This window comes from Pleurodeles waltl, chromosome 4_2, assembly GCF_031143425.1.
Source record: "Pleurodeles waltl isolate 20211129_DDA chromosome 4_2, aPleWal1.hap1.20221129, whole genome shotgun sequence".
NCBI lineage: Eukaryota > Metazoa > Chordata > Amphibia > Caudata > Salamandridae > Pleurodeles > Pleurodeles waltl.
In genome coordinates, this window is record NC_090443.1 from 346,493,310 (window position 1) to 346,508,479 (window position 15,170).

Genomic DNA, 15,170 nt, shown 5'->3' on the forward strand with positions numbered 1-15,170 from the left:
AGTGTTGGCATCATGCCCTCTGAGTGCTGATGATGGGCCTGGAGTCACTCCTCTTTGGGGCCTGCAGCTCCTTTGTCTAGCTGGGTGAAGCCTTGACTGTGAGCTGCTGGGGATGACTGGATGGTAGACACTTCTGATTCCCATATGGAACTTACTTTATATGACACGACTGTCACAGTCCGGAGCTGATAGACACCTCCTGCCCCAGTCCTTGTGGTAATCGTGGACCTTACTGGCTTAACTATATCTCTCAATTTCTCTCTAGGTATGGCTGGCAGTACTACACCTTCTGGGCCTCCCACTGGTGACTCCTGGTTACTAGGCTTTGTCATGTTATGATTTTGCTTGTTCATCTACACCATGGGTCGCACTCATAATGCCTCAGCAAGCGGCCCCAAGGAGGGGATCCAGCGGGTCAGTGGGTGAGGGGATGCTTCTCAATTTAACTTAAGTTTCATAAACAGCTGATGCGATTGATGCCACTGGAACACAGTTAGTGAGTAAGATAGACTCTTTAGTGGCCGAACTGGGCCTCATTCATGAAGATTCTATGAAAATGTCAGAGTGAGTGTCTGCCTTGTAGGCCTTGATCCGAACCCTAACGCTCGAGACATTGAACATGGAACATCGTCTCACAGGCTTAGAGGCTCACACCCATCAATTGGGGCCAAGTTTGAAGATCAAGAGGGAAGAGCTCACTGCAATAACATTAGAGTTGTTGAACTATCGGAGAGAGTGGAGGGCAAATCTATGCTTAGATTCCTGGAGGACTGGCTTCAGGAGGTTGTGGCCCTAGAGGGCATGTCAAAGTTCTATGCATTAGAACATGTGCACATAGTCTCTACTGGGCTGCCTAAACTGGGCCCCCCAATCCGATATTTACCCACCTACTTCATTTCTGCAACAGGGACTTCCTACTCCAATAGGCCTGCAACAATGGCCCCTTCACAGTGAAGAATCTTAGGGTCTCTATCCAGATTTTTCCACTCAGGTCCAAACTCAGAGGGCTTTGCTTACCGTGGTGAAGAAGAGGCTGTGCGAGCTGGTGTTACTTTATTCTTTGCTATTCCCAACCCACGTGAGAATACAAGAGGAGGACAAGTCCCATTTTTTCACAGATCCTGCTTAGTGTGGGGCTGACTGGAACTTTACGACAAGGGAACTGTGTTTCCAGATGCTCCAAAACAGGATCAACCTCAGCGTCTGAGGTGACAGCACTCTTGTAGAAGTTGATGAATATACCTACTAGGCAACAGGTGGCGAGGAGCAAATGAGGATAGTGGAGATGGTGGCCTCTTTGAGATTGGAAGGGAGTTTGCCGCATCCCGGTTAGGCAGTCCCACAGAGAGTCCACCCCGAGCTTGGCTGGCTTCATGGTACTGGGTCTGGAAAACACCACTTTGCGGGTTACCCTGGGCATGGCTGATGATATAATTTGACCTTCACCTGGGACGCAGCTGGGGTCTGGGAGGCATGGACCCTGCTTGTGGTACTGAACTGTGAAGACTGTCCTATATACTTATATACTCTATTATGACTCACTGTTTTGCTAGGGGATTAGCTGGGCAAGTGCCGGGAGTTTATGCTGTGTGTGACTATTTTACTGATTCACTGCTGTTTTGAATTCTAGGCCTGCTGGACTCTTTACCCTACAGAGTTTAAACATTATGGAACCCTTTTAGCCTGTTTTGACGGGCTTTAGTTTGTAGGCTGTTTGCCTATTGTTGTTTGGACAGGATGTACCCATATCACAGTCCAGGTGGGGGTTGTGTGGAGTTCTGTTGTTATTTCTTGACTTTTTCCTTTGTTTTCTTCTTTGATTGTATGCATGTGTGGTTGGTGAGACTGCACTGAGTGGCTGGCTGCTGGAGTTCCAACTGAGTGCCTGGCATGGGATGCCCTGGTACATTGGGCTGCGCGTACGCATGCTTCAATTGCTGACAGGATCAGATTTATTACCTGGAATATGCACGGCTGACAACATCCTCCAAATGCTACAATGTTCTGGCCTATATAAAATGAATGTGGGTGCAGCTAGCATTTCTTCAAGAGATGCAATTGATGGATTCTGAGGGCAGGACTCTTCATAAGAGGTGGTGGGGGGCAGTTATACTATACTACTTACTGTGTGTTTGTGAGGGGGTCCCTTATTTGGATCAGAACTAGGGTACCATCCCAATTGCATAAGGCGGTCTTTGATCCGGTTGTAATGTCCTGGTGCTGGGCCGCTTGGATGGCAAGAATGTCACACTCCTTAATATTAATGCCTCAAATATAGACCAGCAATCCTTTCTGACTAGCCTGAAGCCCCTCCTAGCATCAGACTTCCTACCTAAAGATTGTTGGTGAGTGATTTGAACTGCATGGTGGACCTTAATTTAGACAGGTCTCATACCCTGTTATCTCATTGCCTGTACATAAATTGGTGGGAACATTCTGTGCTTGGATTCAGCAGTGTGGCCTCGTCATTTGTTGGAGAGAGCGGAACCCTGGGGCAGGGCTTACTGCTTTTGATCTGGCCTGTACGATTTAAATGTCCGCCTGCATTGGGTGCTCTTTTGTGACATAGGGGGTTATTCTAACTTTGGAGGAGGTGTTAATCCGTCCCAAAAGTGATGGAAAAGTGACGGATTTACCACCAGCCGTATTACGAGTCCATTATATCCTATGGAACTCGTAATACGGCTGGTGGTATATCCGTCCCTTTACCGTCACTTTTGGGACGGATTAACACTCCTCCAAAGTTAGAATAACCCCCATAGTGTATGAACAGGTGGTAGATGTGGAGTATTTGACGAGAACTTATTCTAACCATAACCCCATATTATGCACTTTCTGGTGATTGCCTCGCAGATCAGTGTTCCAAGTTGGTGGCTGGACTCGGCCCTGCCTGACGACCTGGCTTTCTGGGGCTCGCCTTGAGAGGTAATTAATAATTTTTGGTTGGAGAACCCTGAGACAGCGCCATCACTGGGGATTGAATGGGAGGTCTTGAAGGTGGTTTTGCCAGGTTATTGTATCTCCAATAAGTTTTCTGTTCACAACCAGCTACATGCTGACTTTAGGCGGCAATGTATTGAATGGTTTACCCACAGAACATGGGGAGATGGCAAAGTTAGGGAGCGGAGACTTGATGAACGGTTAAAACTGTTTCGCTGGTGGAATGCTTGAGGCAGTATGGCTACAAGGCCTACATTGCATTGGCCCACACAGATAGAGATAAGTCGGGGAGCATGTTGGCTTGGCTTCTCCGGGAGGAGACTACGGGCCGCACTATTCTTCATATTTGAGATTCTGACTGTCAGGATGTGTTTACACAGGAGGAAATTAATGTTAAATTCACTCACTACTATTACGAGCTGTACTCCGTGGGAGCTGAGGTTAAAGAGGCAGACATATTGGGGGTCATTACAACCCTGGCGGTCGGTGTTAAACCGGCGGTAAGACCGCCAACAGGCTGGCGGTCTTACTTTAGGGAATTATGACCATGGCGGTCATCCGCCGGTTCTCAGTTCCGCCCGCTAGGGCGGAGACGACCGCTGGGCTGGAGACCTGGGTCTCCAGCCCGGCGGCTGTCACTAGACCGCTGGCGTATTTGGACCCGGCTTACCGCCGTGGATTTCCAGCAGTTTGAACCGCCATGAAATCCATGGCGGTAAGCACTATCAGTGCCAGGGAATTCCTTCCCTGGCACTGATAGGGGTCTCCAACCACCCCGACTCCCTCCCCCACACACCCTCCACCCCTGCCACCCCCCAAAGGTGGCAGGGCCCCCCTCCCCACCCCGACCCCCAACATCACATCACCCATAACCACACGACACGCACGCAGGCACCACCTACACACTTACACGCACACACGCCGACATACATGCCTACATCCACACACACAGTCAGACACGCACACCCACATTCAAACATACACGCACATACAGACATACCCACAGACATACACGCACTCATTCCCATACACACAACAACCCCGCAAGCATACACGCCCTCACACACCCCCTCTACATACACACACGCACACCCCCATGCACCCACACAACACCCCCCACCCCCCTCCCCTCACGGACGTTCGACTTACCTGGTCCGACGATCCTCCGGGAGGGGACGGGAGCCATGGGGGCAGCTCCGCCGACACCACACCGCCAACAGAACACCGCCACGGCGAATCACAGGACGTGATTCGCTGGGCGGTGTTCTGTTGGCGTGGCGGTGGAGGTGGAGCAACCTCCACTTCCCCGCCTCCCGCCAGTATGGCTGTTGGCGGCTCTCCGTCGGTAAAAGGACGGAGAGCTGCCAACGGACATAATAGACCGAGCGGAAAACCGCCACCACTGGCGGTCTTCCGCACGGCGGTCCCTCGGTGGTCTTCAAAAAAGACCGCTGAGGTAGTAATGACCCCCTATATGATACATTGTAGATTTCTTTCCTTTGGTCTTGGACCCATCTGTGGCACAGTGGCTGGGTTCAGATATATCTGTCCAGGAGGTACGGGCGCAATTAAGGAGATGGCCCGGGGCAAGGTCCCTGGATCTGGATTAAGTTTTTGCCATCTATTCTGCTGCCCTGACACCTAAATTGATGGAAGTCATTAATGGGGATAAGACACAGGGACTGAGCCCGCCTTCTTTGCAAGAGGGCACTAATGTATTGTTACCTAAGAAGAACAAAGACTCTGTGCCAGTTGATTCCTATTACCCCCTCTCTATGCTTAATGTAAGCGCCCCAGGTTGTTTATTCTTTTCTGGTGATAAGGGTCAGACCTGGGTTGATTATATCGGACACCTGTATGGTAGAGGGGCACCAGACGGGAATGCTCATTGTCTGCCCTGTTGTTTGTCTTTGTTATGGAGTAATTTGCACTTTCTGTATGGCAGGGTGGGTACTACGGTGGTCTTCAGATCACAGAAGATTGTCTTTATTTTATTAGATGCTGATGAAATGTTGCATATGTGCTACAAGACCTCTGACTTGGAAGGGCTGATTGTGGCCCTGTAGGCATTTAGGAAGATGTCGGGTATGTTAGTTTGCATAAGTCTTGCACTTACTCTCTGCGAACTGGCATTGGAGGGTCTCGGGCTTCTGTGGCTGCTCCGGCGGTGCCGATTGGCTTTTTGGAGGTAACTTTGCACCAGCTATTTCTGCTCTGTGTCGATCAGTCGCATTTTTAAAGTACCCTCCCCCTTTCCGTCAGTGGCTGGATAGCCATCTCTAAGATGGTGAATTTACCACAACTTCTTTACTTGTTTCGCAGCCTTACCAGTGGAACTTCCTAGAGCGTTTTAGGGAATTGGATAACATTCTTCTTACATTATTTGAGGATCTTTGAATGGCCTTGCAGAAATTGTGACTACCAGTGGATGATGGGGATGACTGCTCTGGACTTTGAGCTTTACTACATGTCCTCCCAGGTACAGTGGGTGGCTTAGTGGCTATGGCTTACCTGGGATGCTATATGTTATGGGGAGTGTGAGCTGCCTACCTGGGCTCTTTTGACCCAGATCCTGCTGAAATCTATCCCTATTGTGCTGGTATGAGGCAAGAATGTGTTAGTTAGGATGGCAAGATATGTTAGGGAGAGGGCACAGTAGCGGGCACACAACAGGGTTCATATACCTACAAACTCTCACTGATGATTGCTCAGAACTGGCAGCATCCACATGACTGGAGTGGTCTGCGGTTGTAGACTGAGGCAGGGCTTTCTATTGTGGGTAATTTGTTCACAGGTGGTGAAGCTAGTTCCTTTCTGGATCTGAGAGAGAAGTATGGTGTCCCACTTGGACACTTTGGGGATTATTATGACCCCAGCGGTGAGTGGTAATGTGGCTGTAGTACCGCCAACAGACTGGCGGTACATCCTGCCACATTATGAGAATGGTGGGTTGGCTGCAGCCAACCCGCCACTTCTCCACTCAAACCGCCATGGCGGTAGCAGCCGCTGGGCCGGAGCTATCAATCTCCAGCCCGGCGGCCACTATAGTACCACCGGCAGCATTATGAGCCAGCCTACCGCCATTGTTTTCGTGGCATTAGCAACGCCATGAAAACCATGGCGGTAGGCCCTCCTGGTGACAGGGAATTCCTTCCCTGTCACTGGTAGGAGGCTCCCCCAAACACTTCCCAGATGCACCCCAGACCCACCCTTCCATCCATGCTCCCCCCTTCCAATCCTCCACCCCCATAAACGCACACACCCACAGACAGGCACAGCGCATACACCCACACACTCACACTAGCATACACGCATTCATACACGAATACATCCAGTCATGCTCGCACACATCCGTACACACATTCACACTGACAAGCAGACACCCATTCACATTTCCATTCTTACACGCATTCACACACATGCATACACCCACGCAAACAACACTACGCACACAGACACATTCATGCACACACTCACACATTCATGCACACAACCCCCCCCCCCCCACACACACACACACAGCACAACACACCCAACCCCCCTCCCCTGTCAGAAGCCCAACTTACCTTCATCCAGGTGGTCTTCCGTCAGGTAATGGGACGGGGTGCTGCTACCGCCAGCGGTGCCCACCAGGAGAACACCGCCAGGCCGTATCACAGGTCATGATATGGTTGGCGGCGGTCTACTGGCGTGGCGGTGCTGGTGGTAGCATTGCCACCTTACCACCATCCGCCTGTGTGGCCACGGCCGGGTTTCCGCCCTTCTTGTGGCTGAAGTCCAGCTGTGGTCATAATCTGGCGGATGGATGGTAGCCATGGTGATGCTCTTTTGGCGGCCGTCACCGCAGCGGTAGGCGGTTTATACCGCCAATGTCATAATGTGGGCCTTTCTACACCATGGGTCCCTTATGGGCATGAGTGCCTTTGTTATCTGTTTCTCATAAGGGGTAGTACAAGGACTATTGCGCTTCTCTATAGGGCCCTGCTGAAGGGGGCACCGGTGAATCTGTCTCAGTTGCACCAACTTTGGATGGTGGATTTGGGGCAATCGTTTGATGACTCAGCTTGGAAGAAGATACCCCAAGGTATCTTGTAATCCTATATTTAAATTGATCCAGTTTTATTTCTTGCACTGGGTGTACCTCACAGACAAAGTCTTTGAATGTTCTTCACAGTTGTGCTTCCTAGACTTTCATAGTAGTAGTGCTGCCTGAACGGTGACAGACAGGCTTGAAGGCCTGCCACTTATTCTCGCCTGTAGGCAATTGACGATGAGCTGGAAGTCTGCCGGAGGCCCCAACTTGTATAGATGGGAAGAGCTGACCAAGTGGGCGGACAGTGAGAGGGAGGTAATTCAGAAGGAGGAGGCTAGAGGGGTGCACAGGGTGCCGATTTTACCTGCACAGAATACGATTTTGTTGGCCTGCCCCAGAATGGATGCCCAGAAGAGGATCCTGGTGGAGGAGGGACTCTTGGTGGTTTCCTCGCTGGACCCTGCTGCATTGTCGTTGTTGACTACCCTCGCTGCTGCTTAAGCTGGTGCTGGTTTGGCCGTGGTTGGGGGGGGGTGGTCTGCACGTTTGATTGATGTGTGGTATGTGGAAATGGTGCACACTTATGAAGTTTACCTTTGTTATTATGCCTCTGGTTCTTTACCACTCCAGCGAACTAAGGTTGTGTCCTGCTGTGCCAACTTCACTCCGATTGTGTAACTCCTTATATTATTTATTTACCTTATGTGTTGGTGGCTGTCTCTCTCACTGCACACGTCTGTTTTATCTTGGTTTGTACTATTATTCTGTTTACATAAAAACTGCAATAAAGAATTGTTTTTACAAATCCTGGTCCAGTTTAGTTATACCAAAGCAACGAGACACAAATTAACTATTTACTAAAGGGCCAGACCCTTCACCGACACGATTCATGTGAACAGTATAATTACCTGCCCCGTGTTTCATTGCAGACATTTACTACTTAGCATATCTCAAACCTCATATTCATTCTGAAAAATCAACTGCTTGATATCAGACTGAAGCTGAATCACCTAAAGAAATACCACATGCAAATATCCATAATCTGTTCAAATTGATTTGGCCAGACTCTTTGCTCTCCCTTTTCAAAATCCTGCAATTAACCCCTTTGTTGCCAGGCCTTTTCCCCCTCAGGTGGCGAGCCTTTTTTTGGCTGTTTGGGACAGTTCGCGCTTAGGTCCTCATAACTTTTTTGTCCACATAAGCTACCCACGCCAAATTTGCGTCCTTTTTTCCAACATCCTAGGGATTCTAGAGGTACCCAGACTTTGTGAGTTTCCCTGAAGGAGTCCAAGAAATTAGCCAAAATACAGCAAACATTTACTTTTTTTTTTTTTTTTTTTTTTTTTAAAGGGGAAAAAGGGATGCAGAAGAAGGCTTGTGGTTTTGTTCCCTGAAAATGGCATCAACAAAGGGTTTGCTAAAATCACCATCTTCCCAGCTTTCAGGAACAGGCAGACTTGAATCAGAAACCCCCATTTTCAACACAATTTTGGCATTTTTCTGAGACATACCCCATTTTTACTATTTTTGTGCTTTCAGCCTCCTTACAGTTAGTGACAGTAATGGGTGTGAAACCAATGCTGGATCCCAGAAAGCTAAACCTTTCTGAAAAGTAGACAACATTCTGAATTCAGCAAGGGGTAATTTGTGTAGATCCTACAAGGGTTTCCTACAGAAGATAACAGCTGAAATAATAAAATATTGAAATTGAGGTGAAAAAAACAGCCATTTTTCTCCACGTTTTACTGTAACTTTTTCTTGCGATGTCAGATTTTTGAAAGAAATATACTGTTACGGCTGCTGGACTGTTCTGGTTGCAGGGATATATAGGGCTTGTAGGTTCATCAAGAACCTTCGGTACCCAGAGACAATAAAAGAGCTGCACCTTGCAGTGGGTTTTCGTTCTATACTGGGTATGCAGCAATTAATTTGCTGAAATATAAAGAGTGAAAAATAGGTATCAAGAAAACCTTTGTATTTCCAAAAATGGGCACAAGATAAGGTGTTGAGAAGCAGTGGTTATTTGCACATCTCTGAATTCCGGGGTGCCCATACTAGCATGTGAATTACATGGCATTTCTCAAATAGATGTCTTTTTTACACACTGTCTTACATTTGGAAGGAAAAAATATAGAGAAAGACAAGGGATAATAACACTTGTTTTGCTATTCTGTGTTCCCCCAAGTCTCCCGATAAAAATGGTACCTCACTTGCGGGGGTAGGACTAATGTTTGCGACAGGAAACGCAACATGGACACATCACATTTTTAAATTGAAATCTGACATGTTTTTTGCAAAGTGCCTAGCTGTAGATTTTGGCCTCTAGCTCAGCCAGCACCTAGGGAAACCTACCAAACCTGCGCATTTTTTAAAACTAGACACCTAGGGGAATCCATGATGGGGGTGACTTGTGGGGCTCTCACCAGGTTCTGTTACCCAAAATCCTTTGCAAACCTCAACATTTGGCCAAAAAAACACTTTTTCCTCACATTTAGGTGACAGAAAGTTCTGGAATCTGAGAGAAGCCACAAATTTCCTTCTACCCAGCATTCCCCCAAGTCTCCCGATAAAAATGGTACCTTACTTGTGTGGGTAGGCCTAGCGCCCGCGACATGAAACGCCCCAAAACACAACGTGGACACATCACACTTTCCCAAAGAAAACAGAGCTGTTTTTTGCAAAGTGCCTAGCTGTGGATTTTGACCTCTAGCTCAGCCGGCACCTAGGAAAACCTACCAAACCTGCACCTTTTTGAAAACTAGACACCTAGGAGAATCGTAGATAGGATGACTAGTGGAGCTCTCACCAGGTTCTATTACCCACAATGAGAGGAGCCACAAATTTCCTTTCACCCAGCATCCCCAAGTCTCTCGATAAAAATGGTACCTCACTTGTGTGGGTAGGCCTAGTGCTCGCGACAGGTAATGCCCCAAAACACTATCTGGACACATCAAAATTATCAAATACAAAACGACCTGTTTTTGCAGTGAGGGGGCACCTGTGTTTTTGGTCCTGGGCTCAGCAGCCATCTAGGGAAACCTACCAAACCCAGACATTTCTGAAAACTAGACACCCAAGGGTGTCCAGGGAGGTGTGACTCAGCAAACCTCAAATGTAGCTAAGAAAATCACCTTTTTCCCACATTTCTGTGTGGGATCACCGCACCGGGACAAATTTCCTACCACTCAACGTTCCCCTCAGTCTCCCGGTAAGAATGATACCTCACTTGTGTAGGTGGGCCAAGTGCCTGTGACAGGGAAGAGACAAAAACATGTCGAAATTGAGGGGGACCCAAAGTGGGTCCAAAAGGGCAGTTTGAAAAAAATAATTTTTTCGCCTGACAAGTGCAGCAGAATTTTTATCGGTATAGATAAGACAATGTTGGGTGTAGGAATTTTGTGGATTCCTGCAGATTCCGGAAGATTTAATCACAAAATATGGGAAAAATGTGTGATTTCCAGCAAAGTTGGAGGTTTGCAGGGCATTGTGGGTAAGAAAATGGAGCGGGGTGCATGTGAATCACACCACCCTGGAATCAACCAGATGTTTAGTTTTCAGATGTGTCTAGGTCTTATGGATTTTTCTACATGGCAGCATCCCAAAGTCCAAAAAGTGCAGCCCCCACCATTCTAAGTGAGACGATTTTGAGAGTTACCAAGCTCTCATGGCCCAAATGTAAAACCAAAACCCAAAATAATCAAATGTCCTCTTGCTTATTGTGGGATAAGATGCTTTAGTGTGCGGGGGGAAAGCTGAAAGACTGTTACCCCTTCAGCTGGGGTGGGGGCATAACCAGGCCCATACTGGTTGGTAGCCACTACCCCACTATTTTTTTTCTTAATTCCCTGGCATCTAGTAGACTTTCTGCCCCCCCGGGGTGTGGATCGGGGGTAATTGCCCAATCTGCCCACTGGTGGACAGAACAACTGTGGCCCCATTTATTTGGGATGGGGTATGGCCATACCCCCACCCTCTTATTTAAAAAGAAATCTTCCCTGGTCTCTGGTGGGCTTTCTGACCCCTTTGGGGGCAGATGGGCCTTCCAAAAATAGGCTGATCTGCCCCCAAGTGGGGCAGATATGGTCAACATTAATGTGTCCTCATGGGGAGCGACCCCGCCCCAATTTTTGCCGTTTGCGAGTCGCTAAACGTTTCCTGCATCTGGCCCTTTCTCTTTAATGTCCCCAGTTATACCCAAGCAGGTCTGTTTCGTCACTCTGCACACTGGCCAGCAAGAGCGATAGGTTATTGTCGTATGACTTGGAATAGCAGACTTCTTGATGTACTTCAGCCAGCAGTGATGTAATTTGTTCTTTGGTCTCCAGCAGTGTGTTCAATGATTGGATGCATCAGGATCTGTAGCTTACACATCAATGAAAGCTCATTTAAATTCAGAGTGTGTTCGGAGTTATGATAAACAGCATATTCTTCCTCCTGAGTGTGCCTCTGTTACAGTGATCCTGACCTATTTCTCTTTTCTTTGACATCAGCTGAAGATTTCTAGCTCTCTAGTACAGTGTTTCTGATGCATTAGCTCAGTTCACTAGCAAAATCCAACACATAATCTCACCCACCAATATTGAAAAGCCATAAATGTGCATGACTATTATTCAGTGCAACTGTGTATAATCAAATTGCACCAAACAACACTTCATTCAACATGCTGAGGGATCATGGGTTTAGTGCAACACATGGGTGCAGCTGTAAGCTCAAGCATCTTGACGCTCCACAGTATGCTTCCTTTATCTCTAAAAAATACAATCTTCAATGGGCATTTCTGCACACATGCATTCTGATAGCACCGGGACTGTGTAGGGTAAAATCTAGTTACCAGCAAGGCAGCAGTTAAAGCAGTATTTCTTTAAAATATGTGTAACACCTAAAATATTCAGAATACTGTGGCTCAGCAGGTTACATCTCACACTTAGGCCCTCAGTACGAGTGTGGCAGTCTCAAGATCGCCACACTCGCGACGGCGGTCGGATGCCGCAGACAGGGCGGTCCGATCGCCCTATTATGACAGTGGCAAATGGTCCATGGTCCGACCGCCAGGTTGCCACCTGTCGACAGCCTGGCGGTCACGGTGGTCGCAATCCGCCAGGGCAGCGCTGCAAGCAGCGCTTCCCTGGGGATTATGAGTCCCCTTTCCACCAGCCTTTGCATGGCGGTCCAACCACCATGCAACGGCTGGTGGAAAGGGGGTGTCGTGGGCCCCCATGGACAGCCCCATCGCGCATTTCACTGTCCGAATCACGGGCAGTGAAATGCATGACAGGTGCTGTCGCTCCCGACGCTCCACGACGTTGCTGCCGGCTCAATTACAAGCTGGCGTCAATGTTCTGGTGAGTTATCCGCTGGGCCAGCGGGCGGAAACGCTGTTTTCGCCCTCTCGCCCAGCAGAAAACTCCAAACAGGGCGGGCAGCATACCGCCAGCACTGGCGGTATGCTGGCTGCAGGGGCCTCGTCAGTGTTGAGAAAAGACCGTCGAAGCCGTAATGAGGGCACATTGAATGCTGTCCAGAATTCTATTCAAAGTCATTTTGTTCGCTTATAATACTTTGTACATAACAACTGAAAGTGATACCTATTTCACTTACTGCTCCCTCTATGTCTAGACAGAGTCCAGGAAGAAATCGATCAGGTGATCGGAAGAGAGAGGAAACCTACCATGGATGACCGTGCTAAGATGCCATACACCAATGCTGTGGTCCATGAAATTCAGCGCTATAGTGATATTATCCCCCTTGGTGTACCTCACAAGACATCTAGGGACACAGATATCAATGGCTTCTTCATACCTAAGGTAATTCCAGTTATAATTTAAGATCTAAAATCTCCTCTTAAGAGAGTACAGTACTATTCAGATACTCCCCTTCAAGGACAGACAGCCATTTTCATGATAGATCAAAAGCCAAGGTTAACGATTGACAGTCATTGTTGCTCATTAGCAGGATGCACAACAACAATACACCAGTGCCATTATTAAATGATCTTGTGTGTATCATTCACTCTATTTGAAGCTCAACTGAAATCAGAATTACCTACTACTTATTTACTTCATCCTTTACAGCTACTTATGTTCAAGACATATAGATGCTCTAAACAGTGTCAAGAAATGATCCCTTCCAAATACTACATCAGTGACAAAACATGAACCCAAAGGGCTCCCACTGATTATGGAGAAAAAAAATCGACATTGTGTGCCTTACTGAAATACATGAGCCAAGATGTAGGACAGATGGTAGTCCTCTATCATAAAATAACATGGCCACCCTCAACACCTCTACTGCCACAACCAACCCTTTCTGAGCTAGATGAAGAACTAGTGGCAAAGTCATTTTGTTCTGCCATCATGTTCAACCTGGTGCACTTCTAACTCTGACAAAGATGGAGCAAGTACAGTTGCCTCATCTGTAATGTAATATCTGCTACAACAAAGTAAGTGATGAGTGGCAGTGACTGCCTTGGAAATAGTGGTAGACTTTTGCAAAATAATTAGTATTGTGACTGGGAAACTTACCTACATTGTCAAAGACATTGGCCCTCATTACAACCCTGGCGGTAAATGCCGCCTACCGCTGTGCTGACGGCCGCAAACATACCGTGAGCGCGGCGGTAACCCACCACGGGTATTATGACCCACACATAGAAATCCGCCACAATACAGACACCCACAAAAGTCCGCCAGGCCAAAGGTCAGTGATAAACTGGCGATAGCAAAGCCCACACCATTACCCCAACAGAATACCCCCACAGTATCACGACCCACGAATCACCGCAGCGGTCTTTCAATCGGGGTAAACCATTGGCGGTACATACCGCCGTGCTCCAAATACACACATACTTACAAAGCTACACCACATTGGACAATTCAAAATACACACACCTGACACACACACACATCACACCCACACACCCAATCCAATACAAAACACACACCCACATTACCCACAACCCCTTACAGCGAAAAAAAAGAGACCAAGCACAGAGAGACAAGCAAGCAGCACCCACTCAATCAGAGGCACAGAACACCCTCCCCCATACACCATTCACGCACATCACAGCATACACCACAATACATCACCCCACACATCTTCACACATATCACTGACACCACATCCATGGCACCCCCAAAGACACCCCAGGTTTTCTGAGGAGGAGCTAAGGGTCATTGTGAAGGAAATCATCCGGGTAGAGCCACAGCTATTCGGATCACAGGTGCAGCAGACATCCATTGCAAGGAAGATGGAGCTATGGTGGAGAATCGTGGACAGGGTCAACGCTGTGGGACAGCACCCCAGAACTGGGGATGACATTAGGAAGAGGTGGAACGACCTACGGGGGAAGGTGCATTCCGTCATTGCAAGACACCAGATTGGTGTACAGTGGACTGGCGGTGGATCCCCACCTCCTCCCCCACAACTAACAACATGGGAGGAGCAAGTTTTGGCGATCATGCATCCTGAGGGCCTCGCAGGAGTAGCTGGAGGACTGGATTCTGGTAAGTCAAATCTTAACTACTTTATCCCCCCCTACTTGCATGCCATGACAAACTCCTACCCCCACCTTCACCCCCATCACTCCATCACCTCACATATACCCGACCATCACAACCCACCCATCCCAATACCAAGCCCTGCATGCAACAACAGTGCATGGACACCACCCACAGACCTGCATGGACACCCATCACCAAAGCATGCCCAGTAGGGAGACTCAGCCAGCCCACAAATTCACCACCCACACAAGGCCAAGCTAACAGTGAATGCACAATCATACAGGGAAACACACCCATGTACAAGATGGCACACACAGATACATTAACAATGCATTTGCATCCCAACAGGACCCATACTCAACATCACCGGAGAGGAGGTGCCATCTACATCCAGTCCTCACCCCTGAAGAGGCCGACAGTGACGACAGCAGCTCTGCACGCCTGGATCAGGATGACCAACCGGACCCATCAGGAGCCTCTGGGCAGTCGTTTCCCCTGCCACAGTCCCAACCCACCACAGAGCCGCCCCCTCAGGAAACACCAGCACAGCACCCACCCAGCGGGCCCATTCCACTGTCCCCAGGACACGTCAACCAGCAGTGTGTCCACCACTACAGGGACCCCAGGCCACCCCACAAACCCAGGACGATCAGGGACCTGGGGTCAGTGGCAGTGGGCACATGGTTCAGGGGACATAG

General features: G+C 48.5%; 1 protein-coding gene across 2 annotated transcripts in view; it reads left to right on the forward strand.

Annotated features, from left to right (window-relative positions):
• LOC138292691 (cytochrome P450 2D17-like) overlaps positions 1 to 15,170 on the forward strand; it is a 327,621-nt gene that overhangs the window by 257,274 nt on the left and 55,177 nt on the right. For both annotated transcript variants that reach the window (XM_069231413.1, XM_069231414.1), the window contains exon 7: positions 12,590 to 12,777. In XM_069231413.1, coding sequence (XP_069087514.1) covers positions 12,590 to 12,777 — 188 coding nt within the window. The remainder of the gene's footprint in view (positions 1 to 12,589; positions 12,778 to 15,170) is intronic.